This window comes from Cyprinodon variegatus, unplaced genomic scaffold, assembly GCF_000732505.1.
Source record: "Cyprinodon variegatus isolate N-32 unplaced genomic scaffold, C_variegatus-1.0 Scaffold397, whole genome shotgun sequence".
NCBI classification, from domain to species: domain Eukaryota; kingdom Metazoa; phylum Chordata; class Actinopteri; order Cyprinodontiformes; family Cyprinodontidae; genus Cyprinodon; species Cyprinodon variegatus.
The window spans coordinates 647257-667030 of NW_015150850.1; the positions used below are offsets into that span (position 1 = coordinate 647257).

Below are 19774 nucleotides of genomic sequence, written 5' to 3' on the forward strand. Positions count from 1 at the left end.
ACCTGTAAGTGTGCCTGTTCTGTCCACCTCATGTCCATTTATTATCCTACATTAGATTCACTCCTTTGAGGTTGTTAACTGCATAAAGACACCTGTCCAGAATCCAAGTACTAACATGGCAAAGACCAAAGAGTTGTCCAAAGACACTAGAGACAAATGTACACCTCCCCAAGGCTGGAAAGGGCTACAGCGAAATTGCCAAGCAGCTGGGTGAAAAAAAAGGTTCACTGTTTGTCATTAGAAAATGGAAGAAGCTAAACATGACTCATTCTCCCATGTATTGCAAGATTTTGGGGAACAACCTCCTTCCCTCAGTTAGAGCATTGTAGATGGGTGGTGGCTGGGTCTTCCAACATAACAATGACCCAAAGCACACCGCCAGGATAACCAAGGAGTGTCCCACACATCCTGAACATAAACCGTTTAGACTCAGTGCTAAAGAGCTTCATTTACAGAAACCAGCCGCCACAGAATTTTTTTTTCTTTCCCTCCCAGGCTGATAGCAATATTATTTGCACAAATCCCAAAAAAATCTTCATATTTCTGTAGAAACATTTAAATATTAACAAGAAAAGTCTTACGGCGATCATTTTCAGTTAAGTTATACCAAAATGTCTTCATTAAACTCCACGTTGTTTGCACCTTCCTGGTGATAAAAGCACATTTTGAAAGACAGAATTTAAATGAGTATATGACATTCAGATACATTGTGCTATTTAATGAGTTATTCCGTTTTTTTTCAGATAACAGAAGAACAAGAGCGTCACTGTTAAACAGCATTAGTTTATTGTCCCACAGGTAAATGAAACAGGAAATTATGTACAAAAATCTGGAATGTTGGATAAATGCATATCAATCATCTCACTGTGACCGTTTCCAGAGAAACATTAGAAATACTAGCTATACATTTAAATGGGAGCTTCTGCATTGCAATTTATTGCTGGTTTTACAATCGCAAGTCACAGATTTTTTTTTTTTTCATATTTACAGTTAGATTAGTAAGGTCTAAAACTCCATGTAAGTCTGCTAAATAAATATAAAGGTGGGAGCGAAAAAAAACAAAACAAAAAAACATGGATGAAAAACAGCGAAAAGATTGGTTTTCAACTCTAGATTGTCTAAAATAGACAACTTTTTTTCAAAGAAATTATAAAGTGACCATAACCCAAGAAATTAATCTCAAAACAAAGCAATTTTTTAAACAAATACAATCAATGATTTCATCAAAATACAATACAAACCAAGAAAAATCTAATTTTCTTGTAGATAAAAAACAATTTCAGATCAAGCATTGGAACTAATGGTCAGTTTCATTTAGGACAGATCTAAGAAATAGAGCGACTGTTTCTTTAATTTGAGGACTTAACATTTAGCAACTGCATTTCTATTTGGCTGCCAATGCATATAGCATAAAATTCAAATATCCAGCTGGACTATAGATAATATCCTACTGACAACAAGTGGAGGATGTTTCTATATTTATATTAAATGGAATTAAGTGAACAATGAATGTATTTTATAGTTTCCACTGGTTAATGGAAACACGTCTCATGGTTCCATCTGAAAGGCAACCGACTAAAAACATTGATCACACTTATTTCACACAATCCTTTAACAAGTGTTTAGAGAATTACTAGATCAGCTCCATCTAGAGTGGAAATGGAAAAATTTAAGACAACAAAAATGGCGAGACATCGAGTACTTGAAAATCAGTAAAATGTCTCAGCCAAAGTGAGAAAAACTGTTGCACATTTTTTTGGGAGCAATGCCACACACACACACACATCCACACACATAATTTCTGTGCCATTTCATTATTTAAAAAAAAAGATTTCACAATATAAAAAAAAAAAAATGTAAAATCATAGGAGTACTAAAAGCTTGTGTTTAGTTTTAAAAACGATGCTGTGAATGAAAATAAAGGCTTTAAAATATTGCTTTGAAGCCATTGTGGTGCAAATGTATTCAAAGGGTTGTGAAAGTGGGTATTGCTTGGGTTCCTGGGGCGGTTGCACGTCCTCCCCTTGTTCCAACAGTTCAAGGTCTATGGCACTTGACAGTTTGTGTCTCCCATATCTGTTCTCTGTACAGTGATAAAAAAAAATACTGCTTCATCGGGGTGGTGGGGGGAAAAAAAAAGACACAAAAGGCAATCATGGTTTACAGAAAAAAGTTAGATGGCTGCCTAGGTTCCTAGGACCTAAAAGATGAAATCCCACAGCTTTCTGAGTTCTGCTTTTACCCTCCGTTTCTTTTAATGCTCGCTTTGGTTGATTAAAATAACCTTGACATATTTTCATCCAAACCACTGGAAAAGCTAGCTTGTCTACCCCTAGCACCTTTAAATCCTCCTGCCTGAACTAAATGTGCTTATTGGCTCTGTTTTGGTCCTTCTCCCAAACAAGTTGTTTATTATGATACCAGGACCCACTTACTCTCCCAAAAAAATGAGGAATCCCATCCCGTTTCCTTGTCCTGTTGTAGGAGCACCTGGATTTCTAAAAACATCTGATGAGCTGGGATGAATCTCTTGGATGGCACAGGTCTGGTTATCCAGAACAGGAGTGAGGTGTCCGTGTGCTGGTGGATCTTCACAGGTTCATGGAAGCCGGGGCTGAATGATTCCCTCTGGTTTGCTCTTTGATCTTCTGATAAAAACAGAGACCAACGCCTCCTTGATCAACATCCGTCTCCCCATGAGAAGCACGTAACACAGTCCCTTTTGATAATGTTGCCTGGCAACTGGGAAATAAAATTGCTAAATTAAAAAAATAAAAACAAAATAAAAGGTTTGGACAGAAGAGAAGAGTGGGAGCCCTGCCCCCTAGTGGTCGCCTCCACACCCCAAGTGGTTGATAAGTTGTTTACTTTAAAAAACAAACCAACTGAAAGCTGATCTATACAGAGACCACAGAGTTTCCATCAAATCTTCAGCTTTTTTTACTATAAAAATATATATATGTATGTATACCACAGTGGCGGCCTTGTGAGGACACGTACTTGCATGTGTTTGATGCTGTCTCACTAAGATCCACTACATTCAGTGGTTTTCTCCATTTCATCGAAGCGACAAAAGACCTCAGAGGATCTCAGCTAGAAATAGTCCCAATAGGTGTCGGCAGACCAGTCTCTTATATGTCTAAAAATATGACAAGTCACCATGAATCTCTGTGTTCTTCTTCCATGTGCCGCGTCGTTCTGCAGTAGGACAGATTCAGCCGAGTCTATGCTTGCATTTCTCTTACGATAATTAAATCCACAGTGGTAGGAAATGTCTTCAGCAGGGACACGGCATTCCCATGATCGATATTGACAAAGCTATATCCATTCGCCTGTGGACATAAAGAAACAAAGTTTTCTGCAACTTATATCAACAGCACATGTGTGATACTAATTACCATTTTTTCTCCAAAATACCTGAATTATTTTATCTCCAGGTTGAAGAACTTTGAATGCTGGCCCCTCAGGCTGAACTCGAGTCACAAAAATGCCCTAAATAGAAACAAAATTAAAGATATTTAATCCAGTTTTCTTTCCCACTGCTATACCAGAGTCTTTTTTATTTCTAAGTACCATATAATTGCAGATTTTTAGTCCCAGAGCTCTTTTTTCAGAGATAGAAATCCACTGATTGACGCATGGATGGATGGATAGTAGCATGTGGGCAGATGGAGGGCTCGTTCTCTAACATATTAATAGTTTCCATACCGTTTTCCATTTTTAACTTATTCAGATCTGCCAAACCTTTCCAGACATTCAAGGGGGAAAAGAATCAAAGTAAAAAGAAAGAAAGTAAAAGATGTAAGCTTACATTATCATCTGGACGGAAGGGGTTCCCCCGGCCTCCCACTCCTCCTGATATACTGAAACCCAGCTCTGGATTCTTCTCTACTTTCACACGCATCTGAAACAAACCAACACATTTTTGATAAGCCATTGTTTCACTTCATTCACCGTCGGTTACACATTTCTCCATTTATTTGAAAACAAAATCAAATGCTTTGTAAATAGAAGGTTGTTTTATGAAGGTAAGCTTAGCGTACGGAAAGAGGTTTATGTTGGAGGAAGTAGTTAAAATGTTAAAAAACAAAAACAATCCCTCCTGATGGGAAATTCTGAAAAAAATACCAGAAATGTGAAGCCTTCAAAGAGCAATTAAAACGAGGAAGCAGCAAATGAAGAAAATCCTTCAGTTTATAGAAAAGGGAAAATATGGCATCAGATCTTTTGAGAAAAAAAGTTATGGTAAATGCAGAACATTAAAGAAAAAAAAACAAAAATCTGATATTTTCTGGCCCAGATTCCTGCAACCATTATCTACACTAAAATATAATCTCATCATTTCAAAGTTTACATTTTTAATGAAATAAAAGTCAAAGTATTTCTACTCCTTGAACTTTTTTTAAAAACATTTTTTGAATTTACAACCACAAACTTTCATGTATTTCACTGTTTTTGATGCGACACTGAATGTAGCACATTTGATATTAACTAGACTAAAACATTTACCAGTTCTTTTTTTTCCCTACAATAACTAAAGCTCATTCTGTTAGTTGCAGGTTTGGGTTTCAAGCCAATCTAACAAATGAACAAAGTTGGTTCTAAACAGTCATATAAATTATAGCCCTGGCTCTATGTTTAGGATTATTGCTCTGTTGGTGGATAGACCTCTGATCCAAATTAGTTTTTTCATCTGTCATCCTCCTGTGTTCATCTCTTTCTACGTTTTCATCACCTTTGACCAGTTTCCTATCCCTGCTAAGGGATGATGGGTAGAGTTGGGCACCGAGATTCAATAGGAACCAGTTCTATCCGTAGAGCTGGCATGATTAAACTCCACCTAATGGGATGACAGCCCCGTATTTGTAAGGAATTACATTCCTCTAAATCCGTAGTGCACCTTCTTCAGTGAAAACGGAGACGGCCCTAACCCTTTTTATGCTCTCTCTCTCTACTTCGTCTTAACCGTCTTAACAGAACTGATTTCTATGATGAAACTCACTAACTAAATAAAATCAATTGTTCTTCTTGCCAAAAAAAGTGAAATATCACAGCTTCCACATTTATTCAAGTTGAACTGAGGTGCAGAAACACTCGGCCCTAAACCGAAGTGTCAGAATCAGGGAAATAAAGTCGCTTAGTCTTAATACGGCACAAGTACCTGCAGCATCAAATGCTGGATATATATAAATGTCTTTTAGTGAGGTTAAAAAAAAAAAAAAAAAAACACTCCATGTGAAAGAGTAACTTTGAAAAGCAAAGGTGTAAGATTTGTTAGAGATAAATTTTTTTATATTTATATGCTGGAAAATTATAGTAAAAGTTACATGTTCCTTAGCATGTAGACCAATGAGTTCAGTTTTAGTTAGATCTGACCAGTGCACCTTCTTCCTCATGCCTACCGTATGCTTTTAACAACTTGTTACAAACTGAGGGCTTTTTATGTATTATTTGCCATATAGATCTATACAATAATCAATTTGGCACTATTAGCTTGCTTAATGTTTGGGGATTACGATATTTTCTTGTCAAAACAGCAGCAAATGACAGACATTTTTTATTTATTTATACAAAAGTGTTTGGTTTCCACTATCATCCTGGATTAACTACTATCTTAGCTCTATGTTTGCAATGAAACCCAAGAGAAAATATATCAAAAAAATCTACCAAGATACACAGAACCAGACATATATAATTGTAGGTGCAGAAAGAAAGCAGGAAGTTGCACAAGAACAAGCTTAGGAGGCCTGAGTGTGCACCGTTTAAAGGGATTATACAGCAGGACCCAGATTTCATGACCTACAAGGAAAGATTAGCTTAGTGTTGCAAAAGAAAATGAGTCCACACCTCTTGCTGTAGCGTGTCGTGAGGAACACGAGGCCCATGAGGCTGCTGGGAGACTTTGAGCATCAGATAGTCAATGAGCTGCTCTCTGGAAGGGTGACGAGCCATCGACGACATCGGGATCTGAGGACGAACGGAAGGGCCCATCTGACCATTCATCAAAGGCACCTAGCAACAGAGACGTGGCAAACAGAAGACCCAGCTGCTGATTTAGACTCACTTTTTACAGGTTTAGCTCATGACTGATCTTTTTACAAAAATCTATTTAAAAAGTGCCCCTTCTTTCACTCTGAAACCCCCTGAAATAAAATCTAGATATCTAGAAATATTCAGATTCTCCATGGGTTACACCTACTTTTCTGTGAGGATCCATGGAGTAGCTCTGTGGTCCTTGTGGGACAAAAACATCATCCTAAAAAGGAACATTTAGATAATCATTTCTCTGAAATGAAGCAGATCAAACATCTTCTATAACTCTTCAATCAAAATGTAAAACACTGAAGGGATGATGGGGTTATATTTGTTTAATATTGACACCAAACAATAGCAAGGTCTGGATTTAGCAGAGAGGGACAGGATAAAACACATCAGTTCTTAAAAAGCAAAGATTCTGCCATTTTGATTCAATTCAAGAGGTGAGCAGGAAGTAGTTTAAGTTCAGAGGAAAGGAAGAGGTCGCACAACAAACACTGAAAGATCAGAAGTAAAATTCTCCATCTACAGTCTAATTCCCACATCTACGTCAAAATCACGCCTATTGAACCATCTTACCTCTCAGCAAGACATGTTTAACCCCAAACAGCGGGTAGGGTATTATGAAGTCGGGCTGATGTGATCAAAAGTGTGAATGAAGACGATGAATGAGCAAACGTAAGCCTTGAATGTGAGGTTAAAGGAGAAAACTGTACGTATGAGACAGCCTTCGCAATCACAGCAGGGTTTATTTGTGGTGAGGAACACTGGGATGGTTTTTATGATGTTAAAAGTCACAGCATGTTTAAAAGGGGCTGTTCTATGTCAGATGAAAACAAGGTGGCTTAAAAAATGGCTTAAACATTATTAAGGTTTGTGATTGGATTCTTGGTTTATAGCGGTTTGGGCTATATAACACACAAACACAGCCCCTGTTAAACAGCTTTTCCTACAATGATCACAACCAACAGGAAACTGGAAATCTTCCACATGTCCCTCTAAAATCAAGCACCAGGCATTAGTTTTAGTGATGGGAAATCAGATGTTGAGAAAAGCTAAGCTCATATTTAAAAAAATAAAAATGAAAAACTGCCTCTGAGACTCTGATCACATCTCAACATCTGCCAAACAGGGAAGCGGATATTTCCTCTACTCTCAAAAACGATGTGAAACTAGCAGAAGCCGGAGGCGCTGGCTTAGTAGGAGCTGCAGGGGTTAACTACAAGTCCGGAGTACTCACACGGAAGCTCAGGGCTCCGTAGGGCTGTCGCTCAGAGCCGCTAATCACCAGGCCTCCTTGGCTGGCATGCATATCCCTACAGCTGCCGTACTGTGACCAGCTCAGCGGAGAGGTATTGAAATTATAGGAGCGAGACAGCACATTCTGACGACAAGGAAGCAGCAGCCGGCATGTCAGAGGTCGGCATGCAATCCACCAAATGAATGAGAGAACCCCCCCCAAAAAAAAAAAAAAAAAAAAAAAAAAAAAGGGAAGACAGACAGAAATACAGTGAAGACCAGCATGCAGTGAATCAGAGTTCTATAGATGGGTTAGTAGCTGCTGGTGAACACCTACTCCTATCTGTTAAGCTCCATTATACAAAAAATGCTTTCATTTAACAGTAATGGCTCCACATTTGAACCTCTAAAAGTGTGAAACGTTCTGGTTTTGTATTTAATAACTGGAAACAAAAAAAAAAAATTAAAAAAATAATATATATATATTATATATATATGCATGTGTAAAAAAAGGATGCTGCAGGAAAATTGTCTTTAGTGCAGAGTAAAGATGTAGAGGTGTAAACCGGATGATAACTGGGAGAAAAAATATATTTACAGAATTTGCATAGAAAAAACTAACAGGATTGATTTAATTCAGGCATAGGAATATCAAACCTATCTTTACATATATTTTTAAAAAGTTTTCTAATTGTAAAAAACCCACAATATATTTAGAGGTAGTTTCTAAGTACCTCTTGTGCAGCAACACGTGGGGGAGGAGCAGCACTTCTTTACTATTCTCTGTTGAGTTAGTGAAAACTCAGATCACTCTAGACCCCATTTCTGGCATAAAATGACTTTAAAAAGCACAAATCTGAAGTGTTAAGACATTCATGGCATGTAAGAAGAAGACACACAGCATAATCAACACATCCAAACCTAATTATCCAATAAAGAAGAGAAAAAGAGAGTGGAACATTTTGGCAGCCACAAAAGCAGATAATGCCAGCACTCCTTACCTTCTCCATCTTCTTTGCCTCGATATGCCGCATCACTTGGTCCCGCCAGTCGGTTGGCACCCGCCCCGGTCCCATCCCTCCTGACACCTGACCCGGTCCGTCCAGAAGCGAGTGCTCGGACTTCACTCTGGCGTTGGGCCGCTTGCTGGGGCTGCCTTGCTGGTAGCTGAAATCGCTAACAGACATGGTCCTTTCTGGAAGCTCGTGGGGCTGAGGCCTGGTACCCACAGGCCTGGAAGCTCCGGGTGCATCAATGCTGTAAGTGCGAGCAGAGAAAGGCCTCTGCATGGCCTGGCTCATTGCCAGGGGCCCCCTGGCGAGGGTGTGAATGTCCCTGTAAGTCATGTACTCCCCCTCTGGCATCTGGATGCGCCTCGGGTCGGCGATGGAGACTGAGGAGGCCGAGCTGCTTTGCCGCTGCAGAGTGTTGCTTCTGGGCTGCCCGCCGGTAGAGTGGAGCCTCTCCTTGGTCCAGTCTCCCATAGGGGCCAGAGGGCCCCCCCTCTGCTGGGGCTGTAGATTATAAGGAGGGGCCTGGTTACGGTTTGAGTAATTGGTGTTAGCAAGCGAGTGTGGATGAGGTGGGAGGTAGCCTTGGTGGTCCGGTGCCATGGGCCCCCTCTGAGGCCAGGGGGCATCTTTAGGCATGGCGCTGCTCGCGTACTGTATATTATACTGAGGGGGCGGGGCTCCCATGCTCATACCCGGGTATCTGCTTGAGCTAACAGGGGGCTTAGAAGAAGACAACAAGTCTGAGGAAGATGAAGAGGAGCCAGGGTAGACCAAGAGATTCTGGTCATTGAGTAACTGACTGGCCGACTTGCTTCTAACAATGTTCTGGCCTTGGGCTCCGGGCCCCTGGCCGGTCCCAGTCATCCTAGCTACCACTGCGGCATCATCATCCCCATCGAAGGAGTACAGCTTCAAGTTGCCCGTTTCCATATTGCTGATGCTGTGAGATTTCATCACCTGGGTGGGAGGACATCTTTTTTCTGGGGACAGCTCCTCCGTGCTGCGGGACAGAGACATGTCGCTGCTGGCGGCTACGCCAGTCGACGCAGATGTCTCCATCCCTCTGCTTCTGTTCACAAGACTATTGATGCATTCCCCTCCCTGCTGATTCCCATTCTGCAAGTGATCCACGTTGTCGTAACTCTGCTCAACAGAACCATTCTTCGATTTTAACTCGGCGCCGTGGTACGCTGGCAGCTTGGTCACGTTCATGTTGATCTGGTCCCAGTTGGTGTAGGCGTCTCCCATTCCGTTCTCGATGAAAGCCATTCTGTTTTCCATGGACAGGTCATAGTTTGGTGGGGTCTGCTGGGTTTTCAGGAGGGCCTGAAGGGACGGTTCGGAGCCGTTACCGTTATGGAGTAGAGGGGTGGTGTCTTTCGGTTGGTTCATATTCTCGTCGTCTTGTCTGGAAATAATTGTTGCCAGAAGAGAAGCACAATCAGATTGTATGGAAGCAGCAGGAGGATAAAGCTTTGAAAGGATTCTGCTTACCTAGTTTTGGGAAGGAAGGGCACCTTGGACTCCCTCTCAGGCGTGCAGAGGGAGTTGTCCTGACTGCTGTCGGTGGTCAAAGACACAGAGTCGGACATGCGCGATGGGGACGAACAGTTACTGTTGTTTTGGTTACTGTTGGCCACTGTGTCATCCAGTAAAGAATCAGCATCTTTCCCATCATCTTTTAATTAAGAAACATTATTTTATTTATTAAAAAAAGCCAAATTTCCTCTAAAAATCAGAAATGATACCAAATGAGTTTGGATTTACCTTTTTTATCCTTACTTAGAGTCACTACTTTAGGCTGATTGATGGAAATCTCAATAAGAGGCGGCCTCATCTCTGCAATCTTCATCTCTTCTTCCTCTGATAACTCCTCCGTGTCCTAAAGAAGAAGAAAGGACTTCTTAAAAAAAAACAGTTTCTTTACTGCTTACATGCTGTACTTCTCTTTATTATTTTTTTTTTAAAAAGGGAAGAACTTAGTAATATGGTGACCACCTCTAGTGTGTCCTCATGGTTCATCATTGAAGTCTCTGTAGACTTGGCGGGGATGCTCTGCGAGCTGATGGGCTGTGAAGACTCTTTAGATTCGTCTGCAGGAGGATTTTGGGTATAGGTTGAAGATACTGGAGCTTCAATGTCTGATGCTACACCGTTGGGACGTGGGGCCTCAATCACCTTTAAAACAACAAGTTGTCTGTTACAAATTTATAGTTTTCATTTGCATATGTGCAAAATATAACATGGCTTGGAATGATATTCACAGGTCTTTCAAATATCCACATTTAGTCATGTTGGAACCCCAAAACATGCATTTTATTGGGAACTTAATGTGATCAACCAACAGAGTGGAGCAGAATTATGAAGAAAAAAAAATCTGCTTTTGTATTGGGTTGGATGTGGATCTGAACTTTGACTAGGCCAATAATACTAGAATATGCTTCAATTGAACTATTTAAGAGCCAGATTAGCTCAACAAATCTTTCTATCACCTCTTGCTGCTAAAGAATAGCCTCCCCGGAGCATGATGCTGACACCACCATGTTCCAAGATGGGGAGGGAGTGTTTAAAGTGGTAGTTTACATTAAACATAGTTATTTATATCGAGAGTTAAAGGTTTATTACTGGTCTCATCTGAGTAGGGAGCCTCATCAACTAGGGATGTCAAACCCATCAGTTCTGCTGCCATTTCTTATCGTTTAATTATTTTGTCATGTTTATTAAAGGTAAAACCACAATGCAGCTGTTTGGAACATGCATGATCAGTATGATTAAACAAATGGACTCCAGTATGGAAAGATGGAAACACATTAAAAATGATTAATTCTTAAAAGAATAAATTAGTTTGTTCCACTGCCGTAGCAATCAATAAAACTGCTCAAAGCATTTCATCTATTAGGCCTGATCTGTGCTTGTTTAAGTACATAATTAAAGTATCTGTTTGCACAAGCAAATTAAAAAACATGGACATGATATGGGCAGAAAAATCCTGAATATTCAGCCCATGGGAGTCTAGTTGTACACATTTGTTCTAAATGCCTCCCTCTGAGAGTCTTGTGGCAAATTGTAGCTTTGGAGGCTGATTTGTGTATTATAGAACTCGGTAGGTTTTGTTTTTGTTTTAAAGGGTGACCCTGCTTCAAATCCCCACAGCCTGGAGGTGATTTAATTAAGTAGATCAGGATAAAGAAGGATAAAAGCAAACTTCCCTTTTCAGATTATTTCAAAATAAATTGAAAAACAGGAATCCGAACCCATTTAAACAACCACAAACTACCTTCTGTTGGTCTGCCATGTAAAGAAAAAAAATAATAATTATGATGTAAAATCCTCTAAAATGAAAGCGACTGACTTATTTCCATTCACTTTTACCAAAGCTGACCTTAACTCCCACATCCTGCACTCCGATGTGGTTCCTCTCAACCGGTTTGGACTCTTTCCCAGACTCGTCGCTGGTTTCATCCTCCCTCAGCCTGTGAGCCACGGACTGGGCTGTTTTTACCATGTTCTTCAGCTCGTCTGGGTAAGGGGTGGGGTATCGTTTCAGGTTTCCCTCCTGGAGGAATGCAAACACACATCTTTACATTCAATTTCTTAGCTTAATATGACTTTGCTGTTCCTTTGTGATACAATAAGGCCACATTTCGACTGTTATTTCTCTAAATCTCTTCCTCTCCAGACTGGGGTTGTTGGTCTGGATGCAGGAAGTCAATCAGAGGACAGTTAAACAATGAAAGCCGATACAGCTGACAGGAGTAGTATATTTCAGCAACAATCAACTTAAATGGCAGGACAGCATCTTTCAAAAAAGCTGCAATACTCTGTGGGAAACCAAATGGCTTCTGCTTCTCATTTGTCGATTTCTGTTAAACAGTTCCCTGCTAAGCAACAGATAGAAGCTATTATTAAATGATGGTACTTAAACAGCAATATGTAAAGCAAAAATTTACATGTTCTACTCATGCTAAGGGGTGCCTCGACCGGAGAGTTTAAATGTACATCATCGACATAGGCTTTGGTTTGATCAGAAACACAACGCCTGAAAGGTTTTGGTTCCTGATTCTTTCATTGACTGATGGGGAAAGTCTGTGAAAGTCCCTGGACCTGAGGAGGGACATTCCAGATTAGGTTCATCTGGGCAGCAGCTACACTTCCCTCCATCAAATTGATTCCCAGTATCTAATGCATTTCGCTCGTAATGAATGAAACAAATGTGCGTCACTAACCCTCGGGGGTGCCTCTCTCTCATCCTTGTCCTCGTCGCACTCAAAGGCCACCTGAGCTCGCTGCTTGCGTTGCTCCTCCCACAGGGCCGGGTTGAAGCTCTCAGAGTCAGAGTTGGGGATGTCTGGAATGTAACAGAGGTCACAAAGCCGATTATTCGTTTTCTTTTGGGTTTTTTTTTTTTCTTACTTTAATTCAGATTCAAGTGTTGATTTTAGCCACCAGATGGCACTACAACAGCATCTGACCAACTGATTAGAACTAACAGCATAGATTTTTTTTTTTTTATACATGTTATATTTCCTTCTAATAAGAATTCCCCTAAATGAAGTTTATTTATAAAAATAGTTTTTCTTAAAATAAAAAAATGCTGCATGCAGTCTTAAAATGTGACTTATTTAAATACAACATGGTCACTATAATTAAAGGTGCCAGAGCCAGTGGTCACTATCAAATCATCCTAAACTGTGTTTTGCTGCTGCAGCTTCTGGTCAGAAATAAAAGCTGCATCTTCATGTCCCTAATAATGTGACCTCTGAGCATGCAGACAGACGCAACCAGGTCTTTCACAGCTGCATCAAAAAACTTGAAGGAAAATCAGCCTGTGTGGTTTCCTGCGTCAAAACAACGTTCACCACAGTTTAGCAACACATGTAGATGAATTTTTCACAGAGGTGATCTAATTTGATTTCCTTCAGCTAAGATAGAGCTTCATCAAAGACTGAAGTTGCCTTCATCACAATGTGGATAATCTGAGTCATTGTTTGCGTGTTCTCCTTATCATAACAAGTTGTAAACCACCATCATTGCTCTGGATTGGTCACTAATAATAGACCAGCAGCAAACCAAAAAGGCCGAGCTGTATTATGCGCATGCAAACGCTATACAGGAAATAGAGAACAGAAAGCTTTGACCTCTGACTATCGGAGGAGCTTTAGTGAGTAGATTCCCAACCTCTAATTACTCAAAAGCTGAGATGCAATGGGGTCAGCGCTGGCTATCTGCTGTGATGGAAACCAGAAGCAAAGCAACAGATGGACAACTGCTCGGGTTTCCCCTGCAGCCTCATGTAACAAACTCTTATTAAACATGCAGTCAGGGATCTTTGTAGGTCACCCAGAAGTTTGTTAAAAACATACATGGTAGCTTTAGTCTGGATGTGCAATGTGTAACATATATTTAACCGAATAGTCTAGGAATGCACTTTTTTTTTTACGAGTTGTAATATACATTATGTTGTTTTACTCACAGTCCTCTGTCCTGGTTTGCTGGGGAAACATATAGTTGGTCAGCACAGTTTTGTGAGTCTCTGGATCCTCCTCTTTTTGAAGAGGGATCAGGGGCTTTGACTGTGGGAGACAGAAAGACGGTCATAAATCTGAGGTAAGCAACAACTGACCAAAAACTTATCAAATTAGGAAAAAAATAGTGAAATGAGGTCCTTTCATTGGCAGCATGCAGAATATGGATGAGGTGATAAAACAAGCATTTCGTAAGTTAATGAAGCCAGAACAGAAAAATGAGCCATAGCAAATTCAATGATTATTTACTTACTTTCATTAACTCGCATAAAGCATTGGTAATAATTTTTCTTCTGACGTTTATGTAAAACGTTTGTTTTGCTTTTTCTAAGATTTAGACCAACTTTATTGTCATTTAGATTAGATGAGCTTTATTGATCTCACAGCGGAGAAATTCACTAAAATTCACTTTTGTATACACAGCTTGACAATGAAGTTTGTCTAAGTTTAAAACAAAATTCAGGAAAATTATTATTATTTTTTTTTTAATACCACACCCAATTCTGCAGCAGGTCTGTAAACATGTTAGGCTTTAATCACCAAGGCAACTGTTTGCTGAACTTGTTTGCCTACTGTTTAATCTGTGCGAGTTTAAATTTCCTCACCTCTGATGTGTTTTGACAAGGAAATTCTTAAGAACTTCTGGGGGCCTTTTCCTGACAACTTTCTCTCTGATGCTGCTGCTTTAAATGTTTTATCGCCGCATAGTTATTAGGACCTGTAATTCTAACAGCTGATTCTGTGCTTTGGTGCAGCCTTTTGAAAATGTCTGCAGGCTCCCAGGGAAGATTTGTCAAGGTAGTTTAACAGAGCCTTAGAATACCCAGCCCCAGAGATGAATTGCCATGAATAATTTATTCAAGGATCTTGTGGGAGGCAGACTGTAATGTGTAAATATTTATAAGCCAGACCAACCCAACACAAATTCAGTAGTGTACTGCAGAGTCTTCTCTAACATTGGCATGTCTCTGCATACAAAAGGATTGGCTGTTTTATATGAAAAGACCCAGGCATTTAAAAACATGAAGGACTCCAAGCTGCTTTATAATGTGTGTAGAGTTGCATTTTATCAGGACCAAGTGGGGAGAAGCCTTCTATCTTTATCTTATTTGCCTCTAGCTGACTGCTGTAGTCTTATCTCAGAAACCGGTCCAGTGTCGTTCAGATAAACACGGCAAACACTGAGGCTTCAGTAGAGATTTCCTTCTCCATGTTCGTTAAACATTCAGGATAAGGATCTCATTCTCTAACATCCATTAGCATCCTGCTACACTCGACAGACGGGAGTTTTGGGTGTCACTTGCAGCTGACCTGCACTGCCATCTGACATGTTTGGATCAAATGTCCAGGAAGTGGTTTCATGCAATTCAAATGTTTACCTTTGAGACACTTTGTTTTATAGCCAGGGTTATTTTTATTTCACTTCTTGTCACAGGAAGCATCTTACAATTTAGATTTCTCTTCAGATAAACTTTAGCATTCGTCCTACCTGGTTTTCAGAGAGCCACATGGCAGTCATCTCACTGAGTTTGGTGAAACTGTAGGGAAGATTCTTTAACCTGTAGTAGAAAATAAAAACAAAAAGCTCATCTAAGTCCAGAAATCCACTATTTACCTGAAGACCAAGTGTTTTCTGCAAGATTTCATGTTAGACAAAGGTCATAAGACTCCAGATGAAGAATGATCCACCTTTCGACCCTTAAACTCTTATAAATCATCAAGGTCAGTAAAGACTCACTTGTTGTTGCTCAGATTGATGACTTTGAGCCTCTGCATGTCGCCCATCTCCTCAGGCAAGGACTCCAGCTTGTTGGAATGTAGAAACAGCACAGTTGCTGACTTCCAGTTGCCCAACTGCAAAGTAGAGAAACCAGAGACCCTGTGAGCAATGAGCCGCCAAACCTGGCTGACAGATATTCATGAACCGATAGACATGCTCACCTCAGGGGGAAGCTGGGAGAGAAAGTTGTGATCAGCAGCAAAAGTGCGAATGCTGACGCACTGGCCGATGGAGGAGGGCAGGGCTTCGATCTCGTTGAAACTGCAGTCCAGCTCGTCGATACACGCCAGGCTAAAAGTGTGACACCAGAGGATATTTAACCAAGGAGCTTTTACAGCACATGTGTAAATCAAATAAATATGCAGCTCATTGCAAAAGTGACAGAACTCTTCATCTTTTGATCACTTTATTTCTACTCCACAACCACAAGCTGAATGTAGCTTATTAGGGCTGCATGTGATTCAACAGATGCACTAAAGGTCAAAGTAAAACGGACATAAATATAATTCTTAAAGGTGTTAAATTAATTTGTATTTTCTCTTTTTTCCAGATAATTTTGTTTAGTAATTTGTACTTCTGTATCTAAATCAGTCTCAGGTGTTACTTTAAGGTCACAGAGGTTTTCTTAAGAACATTAGTGAGCAAACAGCATCACGAGGACCCAGTAACACAACAGCTGGATCAGAGATAACGTTGTATAGAAGTTAACAGCAGGGAAAGGTTATAAAACAATGTTCAGCCCACAGAGCTCCGGCCCTCATCTCCGCTATCGTCTCTTGAGGACCGTCTGATATTAACAGCTCATGAAGGAGAATCTGGAAATGGAACAATTAGTCATGGATGCTACACATGTGGCCTGTATGGAAAATTAGCTAAAAGGAAGTAACTGTTAAAGATGTAAAAATCCTCTCATAGGCACACAGGAAAAAAACATTCGTATGAAATAAGGTCCTCATGTAGGAAGAATTGGAATCAGAATTATTTGAATTGTTATTGCACAAAAAAGCACAAGGAAATACACAATTAGAAACTCTTGAGGCCAGTGCAAATAATAATAAAACACAACGACTAGGATATTAAGGAAAAATAAAGAAATAAAGACATTTTATGAATTTATAAAATAAATAATAACATTAAGACCAAAGTGTAGCTTTTCGGCCCCAAGTAGCAGAAACCTACCACCTTCAGCTGAAATGTGTTATTCCTACAGTCAAATATGGGGTAAGCAGTCCTATGCTTTTGGGAAAGTGTTCTGCATCAGAGATAAGGAAGCTGGTCTTAGCTTATATAGCTGCATACATTGATACATATTCATGTTTTAGAATGGCCTAGTCAAAGCCTGAATCTGTTGCAAGTCTAAAACAGTCATTATAAGCTCCCTTTATTTTATCTGACCTGAGATATTTAGCAAAGACGAATCTGGCAAAAAAAAAATAAAAATAAATCAGTCTCTAGATGACCTACTATAGTTTTAGCAATGGACTAACAGAGATGAAAGAATTTATCAAGATTAATAGATTATTGACATAACTGCCAATTTGTTATTTTAAGATTTATCCGGAGAATGCACTTTCACAACTACATGAGTTTTCAAATTATGTAAAATAAATAAACAAAATCTCTCCTATTAAGAACCATTTTCTACCTAATCACTAATCGAAAAAGTAGTTGACCAAGTAAATTGCAAAATAATCTTTATAGGGCTAATTTTTTGTATTGCAATGTTGTGAGCACTGACATTTTCCAACATGCAGAATGTTAATTTACTAAAAGTTTTGTTTTTTGGATTAATAGAAGAAATAGTAGATGGACCGTCCAATAACTAAAATAATTGATATCTGCAACCCCACTTCAAAGTATTGACTCAGAGGGGTCGAATATAAGAGATGACAGCTCTTGCAAGGTAGCTGTATATAAATATAACATTTCCCATTTCCTTCAATCATAGGTTAAATTACTAAAGAAAATTAAACAAGCGGTGCTTGAAATAGGTTTTCAACAGATAACAGATCTTTGGCCAAAAAAATTACAAGGCAAAGGGAGGGCATCAAATAAAACAAAGTATAGAAAAAAAAAAAAGGCTTCTAGGAGATTAAGCTAAACCATAGGATTTGTCCCATAATCTGTGTCAAAGCACACAAGGAGCTACATTCTGACATATGGGATCATTGACAGTGTTTGGAAACAGTAAAATGGGGGGGAGGACCACAGCTGTATTTGGCATTTAATGTAGATGTAGTTCTTTCATAGATATGGGATTGGAGTGAGAAAAACAAACAAAAAAGATTACATCTTAATTTTTAATCTCTGTGTGAGACCACAGTGATTGGAGTAGATAGAGGGGCAGCTGTCACCTGTTACATGTATCTGTCTGCTGGGAACAAGATCTGCATCACAGTAGCTGAGGATGGAGAAGCAACGGGTCTGTGGAGTTCATACCATCTCCTCCTCTGAACTGTCTGCCGCTCCCAGAGACCCACAATGTTTGCTTTAAGGGATTTAGTCCACAAAGCAAGAACAGTTACAGAGGAAACCAAGGAGAATTCCTATGTCCTATGGGAATGTCGGACTTATGCATACACTTGATCTAATGAGTAACCCGATGATGGAAAAAGCACAGTAATCCCCTTGAAATGGTGGTTTATTCCACTGATCATCATAAAACTAGCGCTGTAATGCTCACCCTCCAATGGAGTCTGGCAAATACATCAGCTGGTTTTCATCCACCTTCAGCGCCGTCAGCTTCTTGAAGGAGCCTTCAAACAGAAGGAAAAAAAACAAGAGCAATTGGATGAGAAAGAAAATAACAATCCAGGGTGGTTATTGATTATCACTTGCTGTTGAACCACAAAGTGAAGGCTCAATTAGAGCAGCTAATTACATTCACTAATACCGACATCAATACAGTGTTATGTTTAGGAGAACTCAGCTCCTACGAGTTTATGAGCCCTGTCCTAACTTGTGTTATCCCGGGACAAAAAAAGCCAACTGTTATTAGTCTCTTTTCAATCAAAAGAATATATTTTTTCCAGTTGATTTGAGATAATATAGTTGAAGGAGTTGGATTCCTGATCCGACATATTCCAGAAATCTTTAATTTAGAGATACGCCTGCTGCTCTATATCTTGATCCATTACATGAGCCATCCATGCCTTTATGAGTAGGCCAGCCCTGTGACCTTCCAACTTAACAAAAAAGTGACTTTTTTTTCCCTTCCTTACAGGATATTTAGCACAGAGGGGCACAGTTTGACATCCAGTATATCAGAGATTGGTTTATATGTTTGGTTTACCATTTCTAATAAAAATATTAAACAGTATATACATTAGATCCACAGTTCTTGCACAGATTCTGACTTTTCAAGGCTGTGGTCTTAAACGTTTGATCAAAAAAAAAAAAAAAAAGCCTCTTTAAGGGTATAGAGGATGATCTATTATTTCCAGGTGACTCATCTAAATAGGTGGCCCTCCTCATTATCAATTATGGTGATACGTGCTCATCCCCAGTTACCCATATTTTTCTGCGCATGCGCACTTTCAAAAAATAAAAAAGTGAAACCTTCCAGAAAAAGTATCTAGGAAGTGTATGAGAAAAAATAGAAAGGCCTGAGAAGAGGCAGATATATCCCAGAATGCTTTGTGTGAAGAGCTCTTTTCGCCAAGCATTATGGGATTTGCTGTCAAAGCGGACCAATTACAAAGACGGGGCACAGGCACCTTGCAGTGGAAGAGGAGAGCATCTGTCAGAAAGCATCTGTCCGAACAGTAAGTTAAAAGAGTTCTATATTATATATATATATATATATATATATATATATATATATATATATATATATAAATAAATCACTATACCTTTAAGTTAAAAGCTTCAGCCTGTTGATCAGACTCTCCACTTAAACCTTTTTAAAGATCCAACTGTGCAAATTACACATTTTCCAAACTGGTTTTAAGATTTTATTCAGGCGTTTAAATATGATTTCTTATTCAGCAAATAATAGTAACAGAAATAGAGCAGGTTGTAGAAAATTCATAACGTTGCAAATAAAGAGGTTTGTGGGGTTTATATGCAGTGAAACCACACAGGAGGTCTTGAAAACTGACCCAGATAAGAACTCAACAGTTGAGAAAAGACGTGAAGTGTTTTATAAAAGACTTTTTGTTTCGAATAAGGTGTAAATGAAC

The 19774-nt window shown here is 39.4% G+C and overlaps 1 protein-coding gene across 3 annotated transcripts in view; it reads right to left on the reverse strand.

Moving 5' to 3' along the window:
• Positions 1–2935: 2935 nt before the first annotated feature.
• erbb2ip (erbb2 interacting protein) overlaps positions 2936–19774 on the reverse strand; it is a 57866-nt gene continuing 41027 nt past the window's right edge. The window contains exons 11-27 of one of the 3 annotated variants that reach the window (XM_015387534.1): positions 18277–18349; positions 15755–15884; positions 15552–15667; positions 15303–15372; positions 13762–13861; positions 12515–12636; positions 11671–11844; positions 10287–10466; positions 10056–10170; positions 9783–9966; positions 8277–9696; positions 7277–7420; positions 6200–6256; positions 5848–6012; positions 3812–3904; positions 3418–3492; positions 2936–3332 (exon numbers count right to left, since the gene is read on the reverse strand). In XM_015387534.1, coding sequence (XP_015243020.1) covers positions 3225–3332; positions 3418–3492; positions 3812–3904; positions 5848–6012; positions 6200–6256; positions 7277–7420; positions 8277–9696; positions 9783–9966; positions 10056–10170; positions 10287–10466; positions 11671–11844; positions 12515–12636; positions 13762–13861; positions 15303–15372; positions 15552–15667; positions 15755–15884; positions 18277–18349 — 3326 coding nt within the window. In that variant the 3' untranslated portion in view covers positions 2936–3224. The remainder of the gene's footprint in view (positions 3333–3417; positions 3493–3811; positions 3905–5847; positions 6013–6199; positions 6257–7276; positions 7421–8276; positions 9697–9782; positions 9967–10055; positions 10171–10286; positions 10467–11670; positions 11845–12514; positions 12637–13761; positions 13862–15302; positions 15373–15551; positions 15668–15754; positions 15885–18276; positions 18350–19774) is intronic. The other 2 variants (XM_015387533.1, XM_015387532.1) reach the window with 2 other exon arrangements.